Here is a 25898-nt window from a genome sequence, read left to right as displayed (position 1 = left end):
TGATATTGTACTTGGATGATTTAATTTGTTGCAAAAAGGTCGGGAAGAAATGGAGTTGAAGGACCTCGACTCGCAGGTTCTTCATGATATTTGAGCTCTCGCGTGTCATTTAATTTTGTTTTTCATCTTACCTTAGTATAAGATACCGCAGCAAAACCAAATAAAGTAGGCATGTGTTTTCCACATGTTTGAAGAAAAATGCGACACTAGCCTGCAAACAGGCTCTAAGATAAGATAAGATAAGATAAGATAACTTTATTTATACACGGTTTTTCCATCAGTCGATTAAGTTACTGACTATCTACTTAACTACAATGAAAATTAATAACAACAATTCAGCTCTCCCACACTATACCACGAGCAAAGGTGAAGCCGCGAGAGTCGAGTCGGCGAGGGAAGCGAGCTGGTGAAAACGAGAGCCTGCGCGGACGCTATTGTTTTCTGAGGCGGCGTCCACACCGCGCCGGAGAATTTGAAAACGCAGCTTTATTTCTACGGTTAGGCCTACCGTCCACACTTATCCGTCACGACAACGGAGCTTTTCGAAAACGCTCTTCAAACTCGAGGAATTTGGAAACCCCGGCTTTTCGCTTTCGTGTAGACGGAAAATGTTTTGGAAACGGAGCTTTTAGAAAACGATGAGGTCACGAGATATATGAATTTCCCACCCAAGCTTTTCGCGAACACAAATCCAAAATGACCAGTAATTCTCCGCCCTAGTGTAGCTTAGTGTGGGTAGAAAACATTTTACGTGGTATTCTCCGAACCTGCAGGATGCGGTTTTTTTAGCATTTTGGACGGTATGTAAAATTATCCTCCAAGTCTTTCAACGTTTTGAGCCTTTTCCAGTTTCCCATTGGAAAAGGATAATTAATATTTCTTCATTATCAGCCAACACGCCAATGGATGTTACTCTTTTTCTCTGTCTAAATCAACGATTACCTGACATAACGTTCATCAAGAAAGTCCTAATTGTTATTTCTCTGTTATTAATGCTGTAAACTTGACATAAATATTCAATAACACTAAAAGCGCTAAAGCAGCAATTTTCAAAAGTATAACTGTTAAAATTTTTGAAAAGCTATTTAAAACTTTTAACGGTTATACTTTTGAAAATGTATGTTGACTAGCATACGAAACGTCAAGTTCATAAACTGCATGTTTTTAAAATGTTTTACCACCGCTGTTTGTTTTATATTTTTAAATCAAGCTTCGATGGCCGAGGACCAACAGTTTAAAAGTTTGAAAGCTTTGGCCTGAGTGATTCAAGATTGGTTTGTTTTTAAAACAAAAATAAGAGATATTTAAAGACTTTTTCGAGATGTTTATAAAAAATGTTGTGAAATTCACCATTTTTTTTTTTTTTGAGAATTTTTGAGAATTTTTGGCAAGCTATTTTGGCGATTTCACGTGATATTTCTGGAAAGGACTAGGCAGGTGGCTCGTGAAGAAACTAATTCATTATGCAAAAGTAGATGTTTTGGCCCTTGCAAGTCCTACTGACAAGGATCACTTAGATATTTAAACATTGCGTAAACAGGAAGACCTAACTACAACTCAAAATAGGGCCAGTATCATCAGTAGTCTACCACTTTACAAGGGATATTGTAAGTGTTCCTGCTGCTGAGACAAATCCTTACTTATAACACGCGTCTTACGCGACCATACACAGAAAATAACGGAATACTCACGTATTAACTTGGGTAAGGGCAGGAGGTAGTGTTTCTTTTAGTTGGTTGTTGATCTGTAGAAAGATTGACTACACTTTAACTAATGATAATATTGAAAGGTTACTTTAGTCAGGTTAGCTGAATCTAGCTACAAAACAGTGTACTTGAATTATTTCATTTGTTGCGAAAAGGTCGAGAGGAAATGGAGATGAAAGACCTCGACTCGCGGGTTGTTAATGATACTTGAGCTCTCATTTGTCATTTTTGCTTTTCATCTTACCTTAGTAAGAGTTACCGCAGCAAAACCAAATAAAGCAGGCACGTTTTTTCCACATATTTAAAGAAAAATGCGACATAGCCTGCAAACAGGCTCTAAGATAAGATAAAATAAGGTAACTTTATTTATACACGATTTTTCCATCAGTCCGAAGTACTGGACTATCTACTTGACTAATATAAAAATTAGTAACAACAATTCGGCTCTCACACACTGTACCACGAGCAAAGACGAAGCCGCGAGAGTCGAGTCGGCGAGGGAAGCAAGTTGGTAAAAACAAGAACCTTCCCGGACGCTATTGTTTTCTGAGGCAGCGTCCACACCACGCCGGAGAATTTGAAAACGCAGCTTTATTTCTACGGTTAACGTTAGGTCTACCGTCCACACTTATCCGTCACGAAAACAGAGCTTTTCGAAAACGCTCTTCGAACCCGAGGAATTTGAAAACGCCGGCTTCTCGTTTTCGTGTAGACGGAAAATGTTTTGAAACGGAGCTTTATGAAAACGATGAGGTCACGACGTATGTGAATTTCCCACCCGAGCTTTTCTCGAACACAAATCCAAAATGACCGGTAATTCTCCGGCCTAGTGTAGCTTAGTGTGGGTGGAAAACATTTTACTTGGTATTCTGCCAACCTGCGGGATGCGGTTTTTTAGCATTTTGGACGGTATGTAAAATTGTCCTCCACGTCTTCCAGCGTTTTCCGAGCCTTTTCCAGTTTCCTATTGGAAAAGGATAAATTAACTATTGTTCATTATCAGCCAACACGCCAATGGATGTTACTCTCTTTTTTTGTCTAAATCAACGATTACCGGACATAACGTTCATGAACCAAGTCCTAATTGTTATTCCCGTGTTCTTAATAATGTATTGGCATGCCAAAACTAAATTTTCTCAAAAACATATTTTCTAAAAATTTGGCTCCACCTGACCTTTTATGGACCGCCCCGCACATGAGCGGCCGCGTGAGTTAACATGGAGAACTCACTGAATGTGGAACAGTTTTTGATGGTTGAGTTTGTTGAGTTAATTCATCGTTAAGTAGTCATAAAACTAACTTATAACAACAGTAAACACGTAGGTACATTAATTAAACAGAACACATGTTGCAACTCGAAGAAATGTATTCATATGTCTCATACATACGAACGTCATCTTTTCGTTAAGCAAAGAAACCCTGAACAGCTATTAATGGTATAAAAATGTTTTCTTTCCTTGTATGAGTCGGCGGAGATGGATCATCACTTCAGATTCAAGAAATTTTCATGCCAAATTTTTATCTTATTTCGTTACATTATACTTATCCCTCTAAACTGTAAATGCATGAAGAGAGCATTTCAGTAAACCCGCTTGAAAAAAACTCATTTACTGACCCAATAACTACGGGTATAAGATTTCGTTTATACATGGATGAATGGCGTATTCCAAACAAAATTTTATTTTTATGAAAAAACAACGGATTACAATTATTATTGCTAACAGCGAAACATCACGAAAATATCTGAAACGTTACTGGATGGAAAATGTTTAATAAGTGACTGGAGATTTTTAGGAATACCTCTTAGCACAATTCAGAGACACAAGCTTTATCTTAAAGAGGCAGATTTGGCCGAAAAGTCTGTTAATCCGGTGGTCTTTTAAAGTAGCTCAATCACGATATTTTCGTATTCACATACAGAATTATCTTTAAGTTGAAAAAAACCTTTAAATTGTAGTTTACTGCGAGAGAAAACACCAATGAGGGAATTAATCATGAAGCAACAGAGATGGTAAAGATGGAGAAGATTGACACGATTGCAAACGACGAACTTGAAATATTTAGGCTAAACTTTACAAGATGCGCAAAGCGTGACATAGCTCCTTTAAAACCCTCCAACTTGCCATTACTAGGTGTTTTTGCGTCGGTAGTCCTGCGTTCAAATCGACTGAGGCAAGTTTACACTAATTATAAATATTTGTTCCATATATAAGGGAGTCAAACAAGCCCGATTCCCTCTCACCTTGGTTATGTTGTTTATTCGTTATCAAAATTGTTATTTTGCAGAAGATGATAGTCACCTAAAGAGAATGATCAGATGATCTTGCAGAAACCTTGTGTGGCAAAAATGATTCACCAAATGAGTTTCGTGATCACGCTACTGTTGATGGTGTCTGTAATGTTCAACAACATTTCCAGTCAGCAATGCGGGATTGACACCTATTCAGTCTTCCAAATGATGCTTCGGAGCCACACCTTTAAGACGCTTAAAGCTCGGCCACTTTCGCTCGACTGCAGAGAGGCTTGCCTCTCTGATGTCAGATGTCAAAGCTATAACTACGTCATGTTCAAAGACATATGTGAGTTGAACAACAGGACCAAGGAGGCTAGACCAGAAGACTTTGTCAAGAACAGCGACAGATATTACATAACCAGGGCTCCAAAACGTGGTAAAAAAGTTGTAAAACTTAGATAAGATGTTGACGGTGCTGATTGAGAAGTGTTGAGCGATTTTTGCTGCTACCGTTAAACTATTTGCCAGAACTCGATCAATCCTACTTCCTCTTCCAGACATAAAATTCTAATGGGATTATTAATGGGATTATTCCTTTCAAATCCAGTTTCCCTTGGTTCTATTCCGGAGCTTCCTGCAGATTCGTGTAAAGAGATCAAGGCGAGTGAAGGAAAAGCAGTTGTAAGCGGTAATTACTGGTTGGACCTCGAGAAGAACGGAAATCCTTTAAACCTTTACTGTGACATGACAACTGAGGGTGGTAAGTAATAAATAAAAGAGACCATTTCTGCATTGCTTTTAAACAAACAAGAACAGGGCCCTCGACTTAGCTCTACTTAGCCAGTCTTGAATGTAAGACCACAATCGTATTCCCCCTTAAAGAATTTTCCACATGAGGAGGCTGGTAACAGTTTTGAGCACTTTTCCAACAGCTATACTTTGACAGATGAATACTACCTTTGTAGATCAAGTGATAACACAACATTGGTATCAAGTAAATGCTCAGCCACTGGTGAGCCAATAGTGTTAACAATAGGTTACCATAGCAACAGTATAACCTGTAAAAGCACCCGTAGTTTCCGCTTCAAAAAAGAGTTCGGTGGCCCCCATTTTTCATTATCTTATTTTGATTTGCATGATAAGATGCAACTTTTTACAAATTTTATATTGTCTAATGGGTTCAGAGCGACCATAAATCTTCAAAAATTTAAGATGACTCTGAACTTCCTTGTAGACTTAACTTTGCCAAAAGTTGCATCTTATCATGTAAATCAGAATAAGATAATAAACAATGAGAGGTCACCGAGCTCGCTTTTGAGTTATTACCAGTTAAAGCGAACCTTAAGAATGTTTTTAGCAGTCATACTGCTGTTATGGCAACACATTTTGTCAGGAAAATGATAACAATGTGTTCATCACTGATAAAGAGCGGTTATAATGACCCATCAAAATCTAAGTCTAGGAAGGTGCTGGAAACTGTTGTCAGCCGCCTTAGTTTTATTACTACTGGTTCCTTAGTACTTCAAACAGATTAGAATGAAAAGCATCTTGCTTTTATATAGTCTTACCTTTAGGCTGGTATTCCTATCGTCCGAGTGGCTCTTGTAAGCACATCCGAGACTCTGGGTACTCCAAAGGAGACGGGAAGTACTGGATCGACCCCGAGAAGAACGGAAACCCTTTAAAAGTTTCCTGTGACATGACTACTGACGGTGGTAAGTAATGGATAATTTTCAGAATAGAAAGGCAATTAAGAGCAGCTTCGCCTAAATATCAACTACACTTGGAAATAGCGAAAAAATCGAATTTCTTCAAACTCGCCCAGAATGAAGCCCTACGGGCACTAGTTACAAAAATATCGTTTTAAGTTCGATAAATCAAACATTATTTTTTTCCGCAATTTTTTCGTTTCGATGCCCCAAATCGGCCAGAATCCATCGAAAATGAGCGGCATATTCAGAGGCTCGTAAACTCAAAAGTAAAAATCTTCATTACAAACTGATTGCACGTCGTATTTGTACTTCCTTTTTTGTCTATTTAGAGCTAAATAGATCGTGATTTGATTAGAACTTAAATATTTGACGAATTTTCTAAATTAACGACCCAAGACAGCTTTACAAGAGGTCTACATTTAGCCTATTTTCAAATGCTAAAAAGGCGTTCTGGTACACGGCTTTTCCCAAAACGACTAGTTTGGTGTGAAAGAGCATTCTTTCTTCTTCAAATTAGTGAAATAAAATTTTTGGGTAAATAAAATCGCGAGCGCTGAGATAGCGAACTAAATGCAGCACTTCTTCCTGAAAACGTGACCTTTGACCCGAGCGTAACGAAACCGATTACTGCAAGAAAACCCGGAAGAAAAGCAAACGCTTCGTTATTTTGAAACAATTTCTAGTGATATCTCTCCGAAACCATGATTGCAAGAAACTATTTCCAGATATGAAATCGTACAGGGTCAAAAAAGGAGCTAAAGGGCGCATTTTGACACAATAACTTTGTTTGCTGAGAATTGAAGTCAATGGCCGTTAACGAATTCCAGTGAAATTTGCAAACTTAAAGTATGTTAGCCGATACTTACCTGAATATTTATATTAATAGAAGAGTCGTCTTCTTGGATTAACCTTCAAAAGAAGCAGGATCCAGATTTGAAAACCTCTAAAAGAAGAAATGTTTAATGTTCCGTGACCTGCCCGCTGCTATAAATTAGCTTAAATTCCATGCACATGCCGACCGCATGTTTGTCGTAAAACCAACTGAACTCCACTGACAGTTTCCATGGGCAACCCCAAAATAAACAATCCCCAAAAATGTAAAGTGAAATTGGCTGTCTTCATGAACAGTTAGAAGCTAGAGTCAAGTTCCATTACCTTTTAAAAGTGCTTGAATTTATTTGTTTGCGTCGACTTTGTCCACTACTCTCACGTTCGAATGCCGCGAATCGGTCACGCCAACACAGTGCAGACCGTGCAGACTGCAGACAACACTGCGGTCAAACGTCGGGCATGCGCAAGTTGGTACATTTTTTGGCAGCCGCGCGCCAATTTCCCGCGCAAAAATTTAGAGGAAAACATGGGAAACAACCGGTGTCACGCAAAATTTACGAAAAAAAATTGAAAAGTTCATAGAAATCTGTAAAAGGAAAAGAAAGCAGGTAAAAGGAAAACTTAAGACTTTTCAGACACAAAGTTTATTAAGTTACCGGTATTCTGTTGATTTACCATTTTGTTTTGAGCTTTACCGAAAAAGTTTATAAGTCTTAAAACCCGTGTCATGCTACGAGCCGACGGCGTAGTATATTTTTATTTGTTTTTATTAATCACACGATGCGTGACGCCGGAAACGGACGACAAACGATGTGTAAAAGAAGGAAAATTGGGAGAAGAAGAAGACAATTGCAGTGATTCGGCTTCGCTCAGACGAGCTGGAAAAATTTTGGCAAGGACTGAGGGATTCCATCCGGATCCTTGATTTGTCTGAAGCACAGGAACGAGATGAATCGAAACGACAAACGATGTTCATGTCCATCGTCATGGGGGCATAGCTGGCCAAAATACCGATCCCAAACCGACTGTACCTGGTCTTTGACCAGGTGGGAAAATCTTTTCTAAACTACAAACCTGGGAAAAACTGGTGCACTAAATGCAAAGTCGAGGCGGACAAAAAATTCAAGGAGCACGGAAAATACATACCACGGAAAAGAAAGACCTGCAACAAGCAGAAGGTAGAACAATTTTTAACTCTCAAGTCATTTCTGTTAGCTCTCGTTATACCGGCTAAAACATAAACAAATATATAAGTAACGAGGAAAATGTCATTTATAGGATACCCATGACCCACGAAAAGAACAGTGTCATGAAAATATTTTGGCCGCCTAGTTGCTCCATTGCTCGCACATGCGCAGACGTTTGACCGCTGTGTTACTGCAGACACTTGTTTGGGCTTTTCATTGTGACTCCTTTTTTTGGGTCTAGTTACAAAATAGTGTTAAATATATCTGAAAGTCTGTCATTTATCCACAGGCTGCACAAACGCAGAATTGACTTTTGATTCAATAGACAAACGCGTACAAGACTTTGTATGGGAAACTTACTCAGTCTGCACGGTCTGCAGTGTTTTGGCGTGACCGATACTACGCAGTATTCGAACGTGACAATAACTACTGAGTGAACAAAGTAGAATCAAGCACTTTTAAAAGGTAATGGAACTTGACTCTAGCTTCTAACTGTTCATGAAGACAGCCAATTTCACTTTACATTTTTGGGGATTGTTTATTTTGGGGTTGCCCATGGAAACTGTCAGTGGAGTTCAGTTGGTTTTACGACAAACATGCGGTCGGCATGTGCATGGAATTTAAGCTAATTTATAGCAGCGGGCAGGTCACGGAACATTAAACATTTCTTCTTTTAGAGGTTTTCAAATCTGGATCCTGCTTCTTTTGAAGGTTAATCCAAGAAGACGACTCTTCTATTAATATAAATATTCAGGTAAGTATCGGCTAACATACTTTAAGTTTGCAAATTTCACTGGAATTCGTTAACGGCCATTGACTTCAATTCTCAGCAAACAAAGTTATTGTGTCAAAATGCGCCCTTTAGCTCCTTTTTTGACCCTGTACGATTTCATATCTGGAAATAGTTTCTTGCAATCATGGTTTCGGAGAGATATCACTAGAAATTGTTTCAAAATAACGAAGCGTTTGCTTTTCTTCCGGGTTTTCTTGCAGTAATCGGTTTCGTTACGCTCGGGTCAAAGGTCACGTTTTCAGGAAGAAGTGCTGCATTTAGTTCGCTATCTCAGCGCTCGCGATTTTATTTACCCAAAAATTTTATTTCACTAATTTGAAGAAGAAAGAATGCTCTTTCACACCAAACTAGTCGTTTTGGGAAAAGCCGTGTACCAGAACGCCTTTTTAGCATTTGAAAATAGGCTAAATGTAGACCTCTTGTAAAGCTGTCTTGGGTCGTTAATTTAGAAAATTCGTCAAATATTTAAGTTCTAATCAAATCACGATCTATTTAGCTCTAAATAGACAAAAAAGGAAGTACAAATACGACGTGCAATCAGTTTGTAATGAAGATTTTTACTTTTGAGTTTATGAGCCTCTGAATATGCCGCTCATTTTCGATGGATTCTGGCCGATTTGGGGCATCGAAACGAAAAAATTGCGGAAAAAAATAATTTTTGATTTATCGAACTTAAAACGATATTTTTGTAACTAGTGCCTGTAGGGCTTCATTCTGGGCGAGTTTGAAGAAATTCGATTTTTTCGCTATTTCCAAGTGTAGTTGATATTTAGGCGAAGCTGCTCTTAAATATCTTTCCTTTGAAACAAACGAGTACAGGATTTTAGATTTGCATTTGGCAAGAATCCCTTGCATTAGCGTCAGTTGCAAGCTAGTCTCAGTCCAATACCTAGAGTATGATTTACTGCTAAAGTTTTTAGAATGAGTTTGCGTATAAAATAAATTTTTCAGCCTTGTTGAAGACCATGAAACGTTTCGTTCGTCAAACAAACACTGATTGTTTCTTGATTTCAGGAGGCTGGCTTCTTGTCTCTAACGTTGTGATTGACGGTTCATCTCCCTTCCTGTTGTCATTTGAGACATCATACCACGGAATAAGCAGCTGTGATAACAATAAGACGTTTCTTACAGACAGCGCAATGCTCGAACTGAGAACACACCTGTCTTTCAGTCAACTGCGATTCCACTGCAGTAAACAACAGGGACGTACGTTCCACGTGGCCACGGTCACTAACAGCTCTGGGGAAGCTGTGGTCCAGTACTTTAGTGGTCAGTCAGATGTCCAGCCCTACGCCTGTGGCTCGTTTGTAACGATAGATGATGACGACTCGGAGATGGCCAAACGTTGTCATGAGTGGGGACTCGAAAATGGTGTGTTTAAGATTGGTAAATGGGGCTCTCCGTACTACGGTCAAGGGAGATTATTCGATCACCCTGCTTTTGTGACCAGTTTACACCACTGGGTTTTGTATCAGAGATTGGAATGCGATGACTATAATGTTGGAGTATCGTCTGGTGATTTCTGGAAAGTTTTTGTTCGTTAAAAGAACCGATTGCACTGCACTTCACATGTTGTAGAGTTCTAGTTAATTCAACTGGAATAAGTTTATAGTGTTAGAATGCTTTACTTGCAAAGTTGAATAGACGTTGCACGTGCTAAACTAAATTTTGGGAATTGGCTCCAGCCTTTTGCGTCTTTTCGCTTATGGATGATAAACTTTCTTCATAACATTCTGTGTGGTACCCCAGAGTCTAAGGATCTATCCGGCTACCCAAGGGGTAGTACTCGACTTAATGCTGTAATGGGATGATACCCCCCGACCCCGTCACCTCCAAACATTTTTAAACCATTTTTAACAGAAAAGGTAACCCTTCCTTGTACCCTCCATACCGACCATTTTACTGACCTGCAGAAATCTTTCTATCCAACAAGGGTCCACCGCAGTTCAAATATGAATTATTTCATATATACTTCACATCATTTCACTCCTTATGGGAAGACGTGAACTCAATTAACTGACCTCGCTCCCAATGTGTGGCTTCATAGCTCGGTTGTTAGAGCATCGCACCGGTATTCGCGGAGGTCACGGGTTCGAATCCCGTTGAAGCCCTGATTTTTTTTCACACTTCTTCTTTCCAAGTGTTTAAATTGGAAAATTTACTGCGATGATCATTCTTCGCTTTCCTTGGTCCACCAGAGTATTTCAACCCTAAAAGAAAAACCCAAGTCGTCCATTTCAAACCGAACAAAAAGGTCTGCGCTCTTCCTCGTCACTAATATACCTGTTCACAATATTTTGAAAGGCCCTTTTGAATACCTATCTATACCTGTCTATACTTCAACTCGTGAAAACTCTACCATTTTATCTATCTCCGGCCTGGTAAAGGACCCCTACCAAGCGGAGTCTCCCTGTATACTCTACTTAGGGGGGTACCCCAGTGGGGGAGATGGCTACCTCTCGTGAATCCATAGCTACTTTGACCGAATGAAAACAAAGACGCATAAAAAGTTGGGGTAAATTTGTTTAGTTGCAATAAAAAAAAGCAAAAAGGATAAAGCGTAGACCTACGACGAGAGATCAGTAAATTAACAACAAAGTTTTAAAAAATATCATTGGCCCATAGGCTTCGTCTGACATACGAAATACTATCTGTCTAATATAAATGCTAGTACTTACTGTATTTCAGAAAGTAGACTTTAAATTATTTAATTGTTACAAAAAGGACCGGGAAGAAATGGAGATGAAAGACCTCGACTCGCAGGTTCTTGTCGCCAATCACGAATTAGATGCTCGAGACAGGACAATAAAATAGATTTACAATAACAACAACAGCAACTTTATTTACTCATGCATTTACAGTTTTTCAAGAAAATATATATACAGTGGATAGACGGACAGAAAAATAATGTACATTAGAGTCCACAGACTGAAGTAAGTTTTCTAGTCAGTCTCCAGTTATTGTAAGGCTTCTATAGATGTTGAGAGAACACAGAATTCTTGAGAGAAGAGATGTGTACATGGTGTAATAGAATGAAGAAAATCAATACTATGTGCTTAATATACAGACTAATATTTGAGCTCCTGATAAGTCGTGTACCATTTTTGCTTTTTATCTTGCTTTAGTAAAAGGCTCCACGGCAAAACCAAATAAAGTAGGTTTTAAATATATATAAATGGTGAAATCTCTTCTTTCCTGAACTTAAGTCGTTTGAAGAACATCTCATGGAAACACACGTTTTTTAAACACATAACAGTCCATCTCAAATTCCGAATCTGCTGAACTGATCCAGTCTCACGCATCTGGAAGATACAAAACCAAATTTAGACGAGGCAATATACTCGGCCCGTATAGCGCTTTCCAAAATAAACCGAAAAACATTACATTTGCAGTGAATTTCATCCTTATAATTTTGAATCTGATCCGGCTGGCAACAGTTTCCAGCACTGTCGAGCAGTTATGCTTTGACGGATCAATACTACGCTACGAATTTGTTAATTTTCCAAAAACCCTTTTACAGGATCCTGTTGTGTCAAATTCCAGAAGCAAGCTTGAAAATAAAGAAAGAATGAATAATTGACTGTACCCACAAAGACCTCATAATCAAATATCAAAAGTCCCGTTGTGTACCTATATTGAAATCAAAAGCCAGTTTAAATCTAGGCTGCTATAAACAGTATAACTAGTTGATAGGGCGGTTTTCAATAGGAGAATCTTTGTTTACAATATTTGCCTCATTGCCATAAGCGATACAGTTTCTGATGGAGCTACAAAGAGATTAATACTGAATATTGGAAGGGCACAGCACGATTAACTGTCCCAAGGAATTTGAGCGCGATGTATTGAACACTTTTTGTGCGACGCGAGGCCCTGTTAGGAGGGGTACCCATGTCCCCTGTCTGAATTTCGCCACCAGCCATGTCGGCATTTCGCAAGATTCCTATGTCGCCTGTCGGAATTTCGTCTCAGAGGAGTTGGCTCGGGAAATTTGACCTTGTTCGATTAAAACGAAGCTACACGTATAACACATCGTAATAACTTTGTTTATTAAAAAAAACCGACACAGTGCTCTCAAGTCTCAAGCATTGAGCATGAGGCTCACGCAAACGAATTCAATCGTTCGTTCTCACGCTGAAACTACTATTTCTCACGCAATAAAAGTTCCTTGCTGTTTTATTCCAGTACATATATAATTAAGAATCTCTTTGGATATAATTTACTCCTTGTATGCTTTGCACTTACTTCGAACACTTTTCAGCACTAGGAATTCTTTTGCAGAGCCAGCATTTCTCCGGTCAGTGGGTTTAATGATTACTTTAAGGTTACTTTTCAAGCATTACATTTCGACTCTGAATGAAGGAAAAGACTTCTTAGCTACTTCAAGGGGCTTCAAGGGGCTAGGGGGCATGCTGGGGGGCATATTGGGGGCATTCTTTCTAAGGGCTTGGGCTTTCGAGTGCTGAAGTTGCTAACCTCCTAGGAGATGTGGGGGCATGCTCCCCCGGGAAATTTTGAAATTTAGACGCTTGGAATTGTTATTTTCAGCCATTTTCCAGTCAGTATTTGGACCTAAAGTACAATCGAAGCTATGACTATTTTTACCACGTTTATGTTTAACAACCGTTCTTTAACTCAAAATCTCAACGGTCTCAATCAGATAATCTCTCCTCTCTATAATCTTCCTTTGAATTTGGCGTAACCTTTACTTTCTGCTGAAGACGAGAAGACCTTGGCAGCTTTCCCCTGTCTCTCTTTTCCTTCCATAATGCCATTTGGTGATAATACAACCTCATATTCTTTTATTGGTGACCCACTGATAAACATATGAAGCAGACTTTCGAAGATTTGTTTCCTTTTTCCTTAAGCGTGTTTTTAGGCGTTTTAGGCCACTGCTCTCTCAGCTGAGAGTGAAAAAAAATACTCAGCAATGACGGACTCGATTTAATTTCGACATGGACGTTTCAGCATATATATAAGAAAGCATGTGTTTCACGACCCGTCGACATCGCGCGTGAGAGAGGAAAACACATTTAAAACTCTGGATATGCGTCTTCACTTCGACTCAGACGTTTAAAAAAATCACTGCATTCTCAGTTCCGAAATTCGTCGTCGGTCTATCTTGCCATTGGTATCGCTTTCTCTATTTCGCTAGAGTAGTCTGTCGTTCGTCGCCAATTCATAGCTCTCATGTCGCCTTTTCAAGGCCATGTCGCTTGTCGGAATTTACCCCTAACAGGGCCTCCGACGCGGGTTTAAAAGCTCAAATTGAAATTTCACAAAGAAGGTGTGAGCTCATTAGCGCTTTTGCCACACAGAAATTTTGATGTTTTTGAAAGCCAATTTCTCTTCGAATATTGCACCCAAAGAGCCAAAAATTTCACCACTTACTAAGTTTCACAAGCTCTTTAAGTGTTTCTAGTAAAATCGTGTCTAGCATGATGTCTTCTATGCGCATAGTCGTATGTTATAAATGAGGAAAAATGTAAACATTGACGTCAGCAGAGATTCCCCTATATCGAGTGTCGTAACTCAAGACCAAGGTAATGACTCTAGCAAGTCACAAATGACAAAGGCAATACAGTGCAGGGCCATAGCCAGAAAAAATATGATTGAGGTAATGTCCACGGCTAAATTCCCTTCCTAGAGTGTTTCTGATGACCATAAAAAACAAACACAAAAACAACAGCCTGTTTGCCTCTTACTAAGTACAGCCTTGCAGTGAACTAATCAAAACTCGAAGTAATTACATGTAGCTGGCGTAAAGAGCAGGAAAACGCGTGCAAACGAGTCACAACTGGTATTGGTTTTACTTCTGATGAGATGAAACAGACGAAGCAGTGTAGTGTAGTAATGCAAAACCATTGACTACTTATCGACACTCAAATCAGAACTACTCAATGAACCATATCGGTTCCAATTACTTCAAGCTCCAACTGTCCAAGGAGCAATCAGTAAACTCAAATGATAGATGAAGCCTGCAACAGACCGGTTCACAGACTGAATATTTTCTCGTTGATCCTGGAGGACCCAAAACAGAGAGAAAACCGCGGGGGAAAAGAAACCACTGAGGACGGACTAGCAAAAAAAAATAATACAGGAAAAATGAATAGCAAAATCATTAGAGTGCCATTAATTTATAGCTGAATAGCATCGACCTTATCACGGTTTTTGACGTCATCTTGACTGGTAGGCAAAGCGGTCAGGAATTACAGTGTTTGTATGGGAATCCGATGGCAAATAATTTTTTCCAAAATTGAATTTTACACAATTTGTGAATTGAAACGTTAAAATACTAGGTAGGACATTGTATTCACTAAGCTTTGAAGGATGTAGCTTGGCAAGAAGACGCTCAGTTAATTTTATAATTTTCCATACTTTTGTCTGTAAATTTTTTTCCCGCGAACCGCGTCTACCCATATAAAAAGGACTTACTTTTTAGGGGTTAAAAATTGGGTTTTGGTACCCTGCGAGTGTCCTTCGATCTTCCTAGACAAATCGGAAGATCGAAGGAGCCTGTGCTTGCGGGGTACAGTTTTAGTGCCTCTCAAGGTGTTCAGCCTCAAAAGATCCAAAGCGGAGCTTTTGCGGTACCTTTTAGGGGATTGGCGCCATTAAGGGTGAAAAAATTTCAAGCCACCCCACGAAACAGGATCTTAGTACACCTCTTAGGGGTTCTTTTCAAACTTTCCGACGAGCACCCCCGTCCTATTTATGTGGGAGTTTCCCACCCCGTCTCGGGAAAATGAGCTGAGTCAGTACCTAAACGCGCCAAAATACACAGATTCCATTCATCGAGTTCCATATCAAAATTCTAGTTTTTCATTTTTCATTTGAGTGCAATCCAAGTTAAAGTCCTCTTTAGGTCACAGGCGTGTTAAACTCACGATTCGAGGAATCGATCAAATATTAATGATTTATGTACGCGTATCGAGTGGGACGTGACCACCTAAAGTGCTTTGTTAACTTAACGGATGAGCGAGATAAAGGGTCTCCTTACAAGAAAATAGAGCTGTTTTGGCCAAATCCGTTGTTCCAGGTAAAATTAAATTTCTGAAAGGAAATACTCGCACAAGATCCATTTTTGAGACCAGTTTTCTTTTTTTATCAAGTTTGTTAAACGTGCAGTAGTCAGAAAGATGTCAGGGTTGAGACGCAAATTGCTCGTTAACCGCTATTTAGCCCTATTCGGACCCTCTACTCTGGCATTCCTTGTTGAGTTTCGCAAATTCAGAAACTTATTCTGCTCATAGAGGCCCTTTTACACTTAGTGCAAACTCTTCAGGGGTTTCTGTAATCATTAGAATATTTACCAAGCGAAGTGTTTCTCACGCCTCAAACGTAACCTAACCCCAAAACAGGAGAGGACCAGAACCTGTCATTCATCAGGCTTCTCCCCCTTAACCGAATTGAAATGTTGGAACCTATAGCTGCAGAGACATAACTCTTAATTAGGATCGTTAAGGCAAGCAAGCTTTATCACCTGGCCGACAGCAGGGTGGCATGAATATGGTAAATACGCAGTAGGGTGATAATTTGCGTATTTCCAAACACTAATGTTTCCTCCGTGTCCAATCATTTTTATTGCACGAGAATGTATGTGAGAAAATGCCTGTGATACAAGATTACTCTATTCAGACGAAGTGTTAAACGAAGCCACCGCGGCCGTGATTTTGGTCAAATACGACGAAACAAGTTAAAATCGGTTCCTATAGATTTTATACCGTAATAGCAGCAGCTTCTACGTTTGATATATATATCCTTCGCTTCTGGTTTTCGCAGTCAACTAACATAGTGTCGCTTTATCTAAAGGATATACATGGAGACGTTTTGGAAGCTATGAGGACCACAGTCCTCAACATTGACTTGAGATATGTTCGCAGCAGATGCAGATCACTTCTTGTCCTGAGATTTTTTTCCCGAGGTGCATCCGGAGCTATTATGAGAGTACACAATTCTAAATAATTTCATTTTCCATTGGAACATTCTTAGCGGGGGGTGGGGGCTTATGAAGAAGTGCTTGTTTCTTCATCTAGGAAGGTGTGATAATTGTTGATAGTCCTGGAGAAAGCGACGCCATGAGTGAATTTGTCCTCAGCTACCTGCCACACGCCTTTTGCTTCATTTATGCGATAAAAAGCGACAACGCTGGAGGAGTTCAGGAAGACAGGGTAAGGCGCCACACTTGACGATTGATATAGTCTGTCTAGTGTTGTGTACGCTAAGGCGTCTCAAACGGGTTCATGATCCTCGTTAGTTCTCTTTATTCCCTCAAACTTTGCCAAAGTTTGCATCTTATCAAGCCTATCAAAATTTGATAAAAAAATTTCACCGTGCCGTTTTTGAATTATAAACCCTTAGAGCTATAATTGAGGGTGTTTTTAGCAGGTCATACAGTTTCTATGGTAACGTAATTTGTCGGCCATTCTCCCTTTTGTATTTTTATTTTCTTTTTAATTTTTTTAATGATTCAATTAAAAACGCAGCAGGCCTACCGTAAACGGAAAACGGAAAACGGAAAACGGAAAACGGAGCTTTTCGAAAACGCTCTTCAAACCCGAGGAATTTGAAAACGCCGGCTTCTCGTTTTCGTGTAGACGGAAAATGTTTTGGAAACGGAGCTTTTACAAAACGATGAGGTCACGAGGTATGTGAATTTCCCACCCGAGCTTTCCTCGAACACAAATCCAAAATGACCGGTAATTCTCCGGCCTAGTGTAGCTTAGTGTGGGTGGAAAACATTTTACGTGGTATTCTCCGAACTTGCAGGATGCGGTTTTTTAGCATTTTGGACGGTATGTAAAATTATCCTTTAAGTCTTCCAACGTTTTCCGAGCCTTTTCCAGTTTCATATTGGAAAAGATAAATCAATTTTTGTTCATTATCAACCAACACGCCAATGGATGTCACTTTTTTTGTCTAAATCAACGATTACCTGACATAACGTCCATCAACAAAGTCCTAATTGTTATTTCCCTGTTATTAATGCTGTAACCTTGACATAAATATTCCATAACACTAAAGGCGCTAAAGCAGCAATTTTCAAAAGTATAATCGTTAATGTTTTTGGAAAGCTATTTCAAAATTTTAACGGTTATACTTTTGAAAATGTATGTTGACTAGCATACGAAACGTCAAGTTCATAAAATGCATGTTTTTTAAATGTTTATCACCGCTATTTGTTTTATATTTTTAATCAAGCTGCGATGGTCGAGGACCAACAGTTTAAAAATTTGAAAGCTTTGGCCAAAGTGATTTAAAATTGGTTTGTTTTTAAAACAAAAATAAGAGATATTTCAAGACTTTTTCGAGATGTTTAGAAAAAATGTTGTGAAATTCAAAACTTTTTTCTTTGAGAATTTTAGGCGAGCTATTTTGGCAATTTCACGTGATATTTCTGGAAAGGACTAGGCAATTGGCACGTCAAGAAACTAATTCATTTTGCAAAACTTAGATGTTTGTGGCCCCTGCAAGTCCTACTGACAAGGATCACTTAGATATTTAAACATGGCTTAAACAAGAAGACCTAACTACAACTCACAATAAGGCCAGTATCATCAGTAGTCTACCACTTTACAAGGGATATTGCAAGTGTTCCTGCTGCTGAGACAAATCCTTACTTCTAAGACGCGTCTTATGCGACCATACACAGAGAATAACGGAATGTTCACGTATTAACTTAGGTAAGGGCAGGAGGTAGTTTTTCTTTCAGTTGGCTGTTGATCTGTAGAAAGATTAACTACACTTTAAACTAATGATAATATTGAAAGGTTACTTTAGTCAGGTTAGCTGAATCTAGCTACAAAACAGTGTACTTAAATGATTTAATTTGTTGCGAAAAGTTGGGGAGGAAATGGAGATGAAAGACCTCGACTCGCAGGTTGTTAATGATATTTGAGCTGTCATTTGTCATTTTTGCTTTTCATCTTACCTTAGTAAAAGGTACCGCAGTAAAACCAAATAAAGCAAGCATGTGTTTTCCACATATTTGAAGAAAAATGCGACAATAGCCTGCAAACAGACTCGAAGATAAGATAAAATAAGATAACTTTATCTATACACAGTTTTTCCATCAGTCCGAAGTTACTGGACTATGTACCTAACTACAATGAAAATTAGTAACAACAATTCAGCTCTCACACACTGTACCACGAGCAAAGGCGAAGCCGGGAGAGTCGAGTCGGCGAAGGAAGGGAGCTGGTGAAAACGAGAACCTGTCCGGACGTTATTCTTTTCTGAGGCAGCGTCCACACCACGCCGGAGAATTTGAAAACGCAGCTTTATTTCTACGGTTAGGCCTACCGTCCACACTTATCCGTCACGAAGACGGAGCTTTTCGATAACGCCTTCAAACTCGTGGAATTTGAAAACGCCGGCTTCTCGTTTTCGTGTAGACGGAAAATGTTTTGGAAATTTTAGAAAACGATGGGGTTACGAGGTCACTACGTGAATTTCCCAGCCGAGCTTTCCTCGAACACAAATCCAAAATGACCGGTAATTCTCCGGCCTAGTATAGTTTAGTGTGGGTGGAAACGTTTTACGTGGTATTCTCCGAACCTGCAGGATGCGGTTTCATAGCATTTTGGACGGTATTTAAAATTATCTTTAAAGTCTTCCAACGTTTTCCGAGCCTTTTCCACTTTCCTATTGGAAAAGGATAAATTAATTTTTTTTAATTATCAGCCAACACGCCAACGGATGTCACTTTTTTTGTCTAAATCAACGATTACCTGACATAACGTTCATCAACAAAGTCCTAATTGTTATTTCCCTGTTATTAATGCTGTAAACTTGACACAAATATTCCATAACACTAAAGGCGCTAAAGCAGCAGTTTTCAAAAGTATACCCGTTAAAGTTTTTGGAAAGCTATTTCAAAATTTTAACGGTTATACTTTTGAAAATGTATGCTGACTAGCATACGAAACGTCAAGTTCATAAAATGCATGTTTTTTAAATGTTTATCACCGCTATTTGTTTTATATTTTTAATCAAGCTACGATGGCCGAGGACCAACAGTTTAAAAGTTTGAAAGTTTTGGCCTACGTGATTCAAGATTGGTTTGTTTTTAAAACAAAAATAAGAGATCTTCAGTTTAAAGACTTTTTCGAGATGTTTAGAAAAAATGTTGTGAAATTCAACATTTTTTTTTTTGAGAATTTCAGGCAAGCTACTTTGGCCATTTCACGTGATATTTCTGGAAAGAACTAGGCAGGTGGCACGTCAAGAAACTAATTCATTTTGCAAAACTTAGATGTTTGTGGCCCCTGCAAGTCCTACTGACAAGGATCACTTAGATATTTAAACATGGCTTAAACAAGAAGACCTAACTACAACTCACAATAAGGCCAGTATCATCAGTAGTCTACCACTTTACAAGGGCTATTGCAAGTGTTCCTGCTGCTGAGACAAATCCTTACTTCTAAGACGCGTCTTATGCGACCATACACAGAGAATAACGGAATGTTCACATATTAACTTAGGTAAGGGCAGGAGGTAGTTTTTCTTTCAGTTGGCTGTTGATCTGTAGAAAGATTAACTACACTTTAAACTAATGATAATATTGAAAGGTTACTTTAGTCAGGTTAGCTGAATCTAGTTACAAAACAGTGTACTTGAATTATTTCATTTGTTGCGAAAAGGTCGAGAGGAAATAGAGATGAAAGACCTCGACTCGCAGGTTGTTAATGATACTTGAGCTGTCATCTGTCATTTTTGCTTTTCATCTTACTAAAATGTTTTGGAAACGGAGCTTTTACAAAACGATGAGGTCACGAGGTATGTGAATTTCCCACCCGAGCTTTCCTCGAACACAAATCCAAAATGACCGGTAATTCTCCAGCCTAGTGTAGCTTAGTGTGCGTGTAAAACATTTTACGTGGTATTCTCCGAACTTGCAGGATGCGGTTGTTTAGCATTTTGGACGGTATGTAAAATTATCTTTTAAGTCTTCCAAAGTTTTCCGAGCCTTTTCCAGTTTCATATTGGAAAAGGATAAATTAATTTTTGTTCATTATCAGCCAACACGCCAATGGATGTCACTTTTTTTGTCTAAATCAACGATTACCTGACATAACTTTCATCAACAAAGTCCTAATTGTTATTTCCCTGTTATTAATGATGTCAACTTGACATACAGAGTAATGGAGTCGGTATGACATCGAGTTTCGACTTGGTATTGAAGTGTTGCGGTTTTTTTCTAGTTTTTGTTTCTTTTTTTCCTTTTTTGTTTTTTTATTTGTTTTTGTTTGTTTGTTTGTTTTTTTGCGATATTGTGGCATTTGCCGAATCTTTTTGCGGTATTGTGGTGTTCAGTCCCCCTCAGTGAACGTCCGAACACAAAGTTCTAGAATAAAATGTCTTCAAGGAAATTTAAGAACCGAATGTTCCACGCATGTAAGTTAACCTTGGCATGCTAAAACTTAATTTTCTCAATAGCATATTTCCCAAAAATTTGACTTCACCTGACCTTTTATGGGCCACCCCGCACATGAGCGGCCGCCTGAGTTAACATGGAGAACTTTGTGAATGTGGAACATTTTTTGATGGTTGAGTTTGTTGAGTTAATTCATCGTTAAGTAGTCATAGAACCAACTTACAACAACAGTAAACACGTAGGTACATTAATTAAACAGAACATATGTTGCAACTCGAGGAAATGTATTCATTCGTCTCATAGATACGAACGTCATCTTTAGGTTAAGCAAAGAAACCCTGAACAGCTTTCAATTGTCTAAAAAATTTTTCTCTCCTTGTATGAGTCGGCAAAGATGAATCATCACTTCAGATTGAAGAAATTTTCATGCCAAATTTTCATCTTATTTCGTTAAATTATACTGATCCCTCTAAACTGTAAATGAACAGAGGATTTCAATAAACCCCCTTGGAAAAAACTCATTTACTGACCCAATAACTACGGGTATAAGATTTCATTTATACATGGATGAATGGCGCATTCCAAACAAAACTTTATTTTTATGAAAAAACAACAAATTGCAATTAATATTTCTTATAGCGGAACATTACGAAAATATCTGAAACATTACTGGATGGAAAATGTTTAATAAGTGACTGGAGACTTTTAGGAATACCTCTTAGCACAATTCAGAGACACAAGCTTTATCTTAAAGAGGCAGATTTGGCCGAAAAGTCTTTTAATCTGGTGGTCTATTAAAAGACCTCAATCAGGGTATTTTCGTATTCACATACAAAATTATCTTTAAGTTGAAGGAAACCTTTAAATTGTAGTTTACTGCGAGAGAAAACACCAAAGAGGGAATTAATCATGAAGCAACAGAGATGGTAAAGATGGAGAAGATTGACACGATTGCAAACGACGAACTTGAAATATTTCGGCTAAACTTTTCAAGATGCGCAAAGCGTGACATAGCTCCTTTAAAACCCTCCAACTTGCCATTACTAGATGTTTTTGGGTCGGTAGTCCTGAGTTCAAATCGAGCTTCGACGCTTGTAACTGGGACTGAAGTTTTGGCGTACAACAAGGCAAATTTGGACTAATTATAAATATTTGTTCCATATATAAGGGAGTCAAACAAGCCCGATTCCCTCTCACCTTGGTTCTGCAAACAGATTATGTTGTTTATTCCTTATCAAAATTGTTATTTTGCAGAAAATCATAGTCAACTAAAGAGAATGATGAGATGATCTTGCAGAAACCTTGTGTGGCAAAAATGATTCACCAAATGAGTCTCGTGATCACTCTACTGATCATGGTGTCTGTAATGTTCAACAACATTTTCAGTCAGCAATGCGGGATTGAAACCTACTCAGTCTTCGAAATGATGCTTCGGGGTCACACCTTTAAGACGCTTAAAGCTCGGCCACTTTCGCTCGACTGCAGAGAGGCATGCTTCTCTGATGTCAGATGTCAAAGCTATAACTACGTCATGTTCACAGACATATGTGAGTTGAACAACAGGACCAAGGAGGCTAGACCAGAAGACTTTGTCAAGAACAGCGACAGATATTACATAACCAGGGCCCCAGAACGTGGTAAAAAAGTTGTAAAACTTAGATAAGATGTTGACGTTGATGATTGAGAAGTGTTGAGCGATTTTTGCTGCTACCGTTAAACTATTTGCCTGAACTCGATCAATCTTACTTCCTCTTCCAGACATAAAATTCTAATGGGATTATTAATAGGATTATTCCTTTCAAATCCAGTTTCCCTTGGTTCCATTCCGGAGCTTCCTGCAGATTCTTGTAAAGAGATCAAGGCGAGTGAAGGAAAAGCAGTTGTAAGCGGTAATTACTGGTTGGACCTCGAGAAGAACGGAAATCCTTTAAACCTTTACTGTGACATGACAACTGAGGGTGGTAAGTAATAAATAAAAGAGGCCATTTCTGCGTTGCTTTTAAACAAACAAGAACAGGGCCCTCGACTTAGCTCTACTTAGCCAGTCTTGAATGTAAGACCACAATCGTATTCCCCCTTAAAGAATTTTCCACATAAGGAGGCTGGTAACAGTTTTGAGCACTTTTCCAACAGCTATACTTTGACAGATGAATACTAACTTTGTAGATCAAGTGATAATACAACATTGGTATCACATAAATGCTCAGCCACTGGTGAGCCAATAGTGTTAACAATAGGTTACCATAGCAACAGTATAACCTGTAAAAGCACCCGTAGTTTCGGCTTAAAAAAAGAGTTCCGTGGCCGAGGACAGCGCGTACTGATAATAGGATTAACATTCTACCTTCTAATGTCGCAATTGTCTAGATCTGTTCAGTACTCTTATCTGTGTAAAAACTTGCTCAGAATACATATATAATGGCAGCGTTCAATTCCAAAAGTCAATACACAAAATTAGCGGTCTTCGTTACATGTAATATTCTCAGAAATACGCAGAATTTGGCCATTTCACGTAGTTGCTTTGCAGGGGACCGCTACGAAATGAGCAAAGCTTTATAACGCCACTGCCTAGCCATATTTTTGCTCATTTAAGCTTTTGTTTCCTGATGTTGCCGTTGGCGTCGCCGTCACGGTCTGCTTATACAGCTCGCTAAATTAACATTGATGTGAACGACAACTTCACTCAGTACTTAGTAACCTTTGGCGTCGGTAACTGGGACGAGGATTGTAGCTTAGAAATATGTAAAGATTTTGCATCAAAACAATTTTATCAATTTCACAGTAGTCTTACTTAGAAATAAACCTAATTGTCTACGTCTAAAAGCTAGTTCCGTTTTAAAAGCAGCAAGCAATTTTCAATAACCCGTTTCAATTCACTGCATATATAGATTTAATTACATTCGTGGAAAACTAATCTTTGTTTCTGGGAAACAGCTTCAATCTAAAATTGGTTTCATTGTTCAGGTGATTTTCGGTACAAACTGGTATTTCGTTAACAACGCATTTTATGCACTAAACAGAATGGAGAAAATACGTGTCAGCCTGTAGAATCTAATGATCGAATCTAGAATCTAATGGTTCCAGTGCTCTCTAATGATTCTGTATGCATGACTGAATCCAATTCCCGGATTAGCAGCGAACAACATGTAGGGACTTAACACTGTCCCGCATGTCCTATCCAAACGAGTTACCCATGGCCAATACTAGTTAAATGATTCCCAATTTGAATGGTATTTTTTTCTTTCCGGCAGTTCATTAGGGTAGGTCAGTGTTTCGCCCACTATCAGCAAATGACGGTACTCTTGCCAATTAACTTAAGTATGAAAGAATCATCTCGAAACAATCAACAAACTACAAAGAAAATAGGGAGCTAAAATCAATCGACCTAATCGCGGCTAGTGGATGTACATTTACTAAAGTTCGCTTCGTATCAAACTCTGTAGGAATGCGAATTATTTCAACGTTATCGCTGTGTCACTGTAACCCACGCTGCTAAACGGTTTCGCTGTTGACATCACTGCGAAAGGCGGTTTCCATCATTTCCTAGGCCTCTGCTCTTTTTTGTGGCAGTTTAAGTAATTTCGAGCTGGAGAATTCTTACCTGTCCTGCCGTCCAGCTAGGCTTATCTTCTGACGCATTTAATTCTTCTTTCACTTTAGCTTTCATCTCATCTAATGTTGTTAGTCCTTTACAAGATATGCCCAGCGCCGCCATCGCTGGAAACATTTCCGATATATCGTCGATTTCTTCGATGGTTTTCGTTCTGCTAGCAGCCATTTTACTAATATAAACGAATTTAGGCGAAGAACATAGCATAACAAGAGGGGAAAAGGTGATAGCTACATTGTAACGGAGAGAATGCCTAGATTTCAAGGAACGTAAACCATTCTTCGTCCCTGATGGTACAGACAATTGCAGCGTCGATCTTGTGTGCAGAGGGCATAACTAAGTGTCTTATACCGGGGGGGGGGGACGTCATCAGCAGTACGAGGGTCATGAATGGCTATATATAATCATAACACCAACTCCTTTTGTCCAGAAAAATCTATGCTCTGAAGACTTTAGAGAGGAACTACAGCTAAAAAATTAGTTCAGTTATTATACTAAGGCCGGCAGCTTAGAGGAATCGAATAATAACACGGATTGCAGACTTCAGACTGCAGATCTGGAGTAAAATTCAGTGCGAAGTGTATGATGTAGACTGCAGACTTTACCCCAGCAAGCGGGTTAACCTTAGCTGGAGAGCAAAAGATAGCCCGGGTTTACAAGCAAATTTTACAGTTAGGCTAACCCTGCAACTCAGGTCAAGTTAATGCGCTGTTACACTCAAAGGGTCTGGTTAACCCTACATGGAGTGTTTACAAGGGAAAAAGTCAACCAGCCTGCCAGGGTAACCCTTGCACGCAGATAGGGTAACCCGCCTACCCGGGTTACCCTGGCTGTGTTGTAAACAAGACGAAGAAAAAGAGACGAAATGTGTGAGTGCTAGGGTAACCCGCTTGCTAGAGTAACCCTCTCTCTCCTTGTAAACAAGCCCTTATTCAGGCTAATCTGAGTGATATTTAGTAGCTTTCAGTCTCACCGGGTGGAGCCTTTCGCTCCGATTACTCTGAATAACGCTCGATCAGGTTGGTCCTGTTTATGGTTAGCACTCGAAAATGGAGATAAAACGATATGCGCTTTAAAAGTGTGCAGCCTTCACCCATGGTCTGCAGTCTGTGTTTCAACCTCATTCTGCATTTTACCCCCGTAGTCCCCGTACTGCCTGGTTTCAAAATGCCGCGTGTTCTCGCAGAGATCATGAATTAAGGGTAGTGTCTTATTCTACTATTCAAAACAACTTTTTGCAACTGCTATCTTTTCATTCACATCGAATTTGCAGTTAAGAGGTTACTAGCCGGAAACGTCATTCGTAAGAGCAAACGAAATACAAAAAGGCTTAAAATTTGATATTTTTTCGCGTGACTCATTATCCTCACTCTCATCAGAATGTGCTCTTAATTCGAGATCAAGCTTAATTTCTGCGACATGTGGCATTCGATACCTCGAAGCTGCGTCGTCA

At 39.1% G+C, this 25898-nt stretch overlaps 2 protein-coding genes and 1 long non-coding RNA gene across 3 annotated transcripts; 2 read left to right on the top strand and 1 right to left on the bottom strand.

Moving 5' to 3' along the window:
* Positions 1-1483: 1483 nt before the first annotated feature.
* On the bottom strand, positions 1484-25898 carry LOC145493509 (uncharacterized). The gene is made up of 2 exons (XR_014050134.1): positions 24437-25898; positions 1484-1744 (listed from the first exon to the last, which is right to left on the bottom strand). It is a non-coding gene; the product is annotated as an uncharacterized LOC145493509 (long non-coding RNA).
* LOC145493512 (uncharacterized) lies at positions 3998-11671 on the top strand. The gene is made up of 4 exons (XM_081472996.1): positions 3998-4375; positions 4547-4699; positions 5502-5654; positions 9477-11671. Exons 1-4 carry the CDS (start codon positions 4024-4026, stop codon positions 10004-10006), a joined length of 1188 nt encoding a protein of 395 aa, XP_081329122.1. The 5' UTR covers positions 3998-4023; the 3' UTR covers positions 10007-11671.
* Positions 19658-24443, top strand: LOC145493507 (uncharacterized). Its single transcript, XM_081472993.1, has 2 exons — positions 19658-22472; positions 22644-24443. The coding sequence occupies exons 1-2, from the start codon at positions 22121-22123 to the stop codon at positions 22802-22804; spliced, it is 513 nt and encodes a 170-aa protein (XP_081329119.1). The 5' UTR covers positions 19658-22120; the 3' UTR covers positions 22805-24443.

This window comes from Orbicella franksi, chromosome 7 (assembly GCF_964199315.1).
Source record: "Orbicella franksi chromosome 7, jaOrbFran1.1, whole genome shotgun sequence".
NCBI lineage: Eukaryota > Metazoa > Cnidaria > Anthozoa > Scleractinia > Merulinidae > Orbicella > Orbicella franksi.
This window is presented reverse-complemented; position numbering and strand designations above follow the sequence as displayed.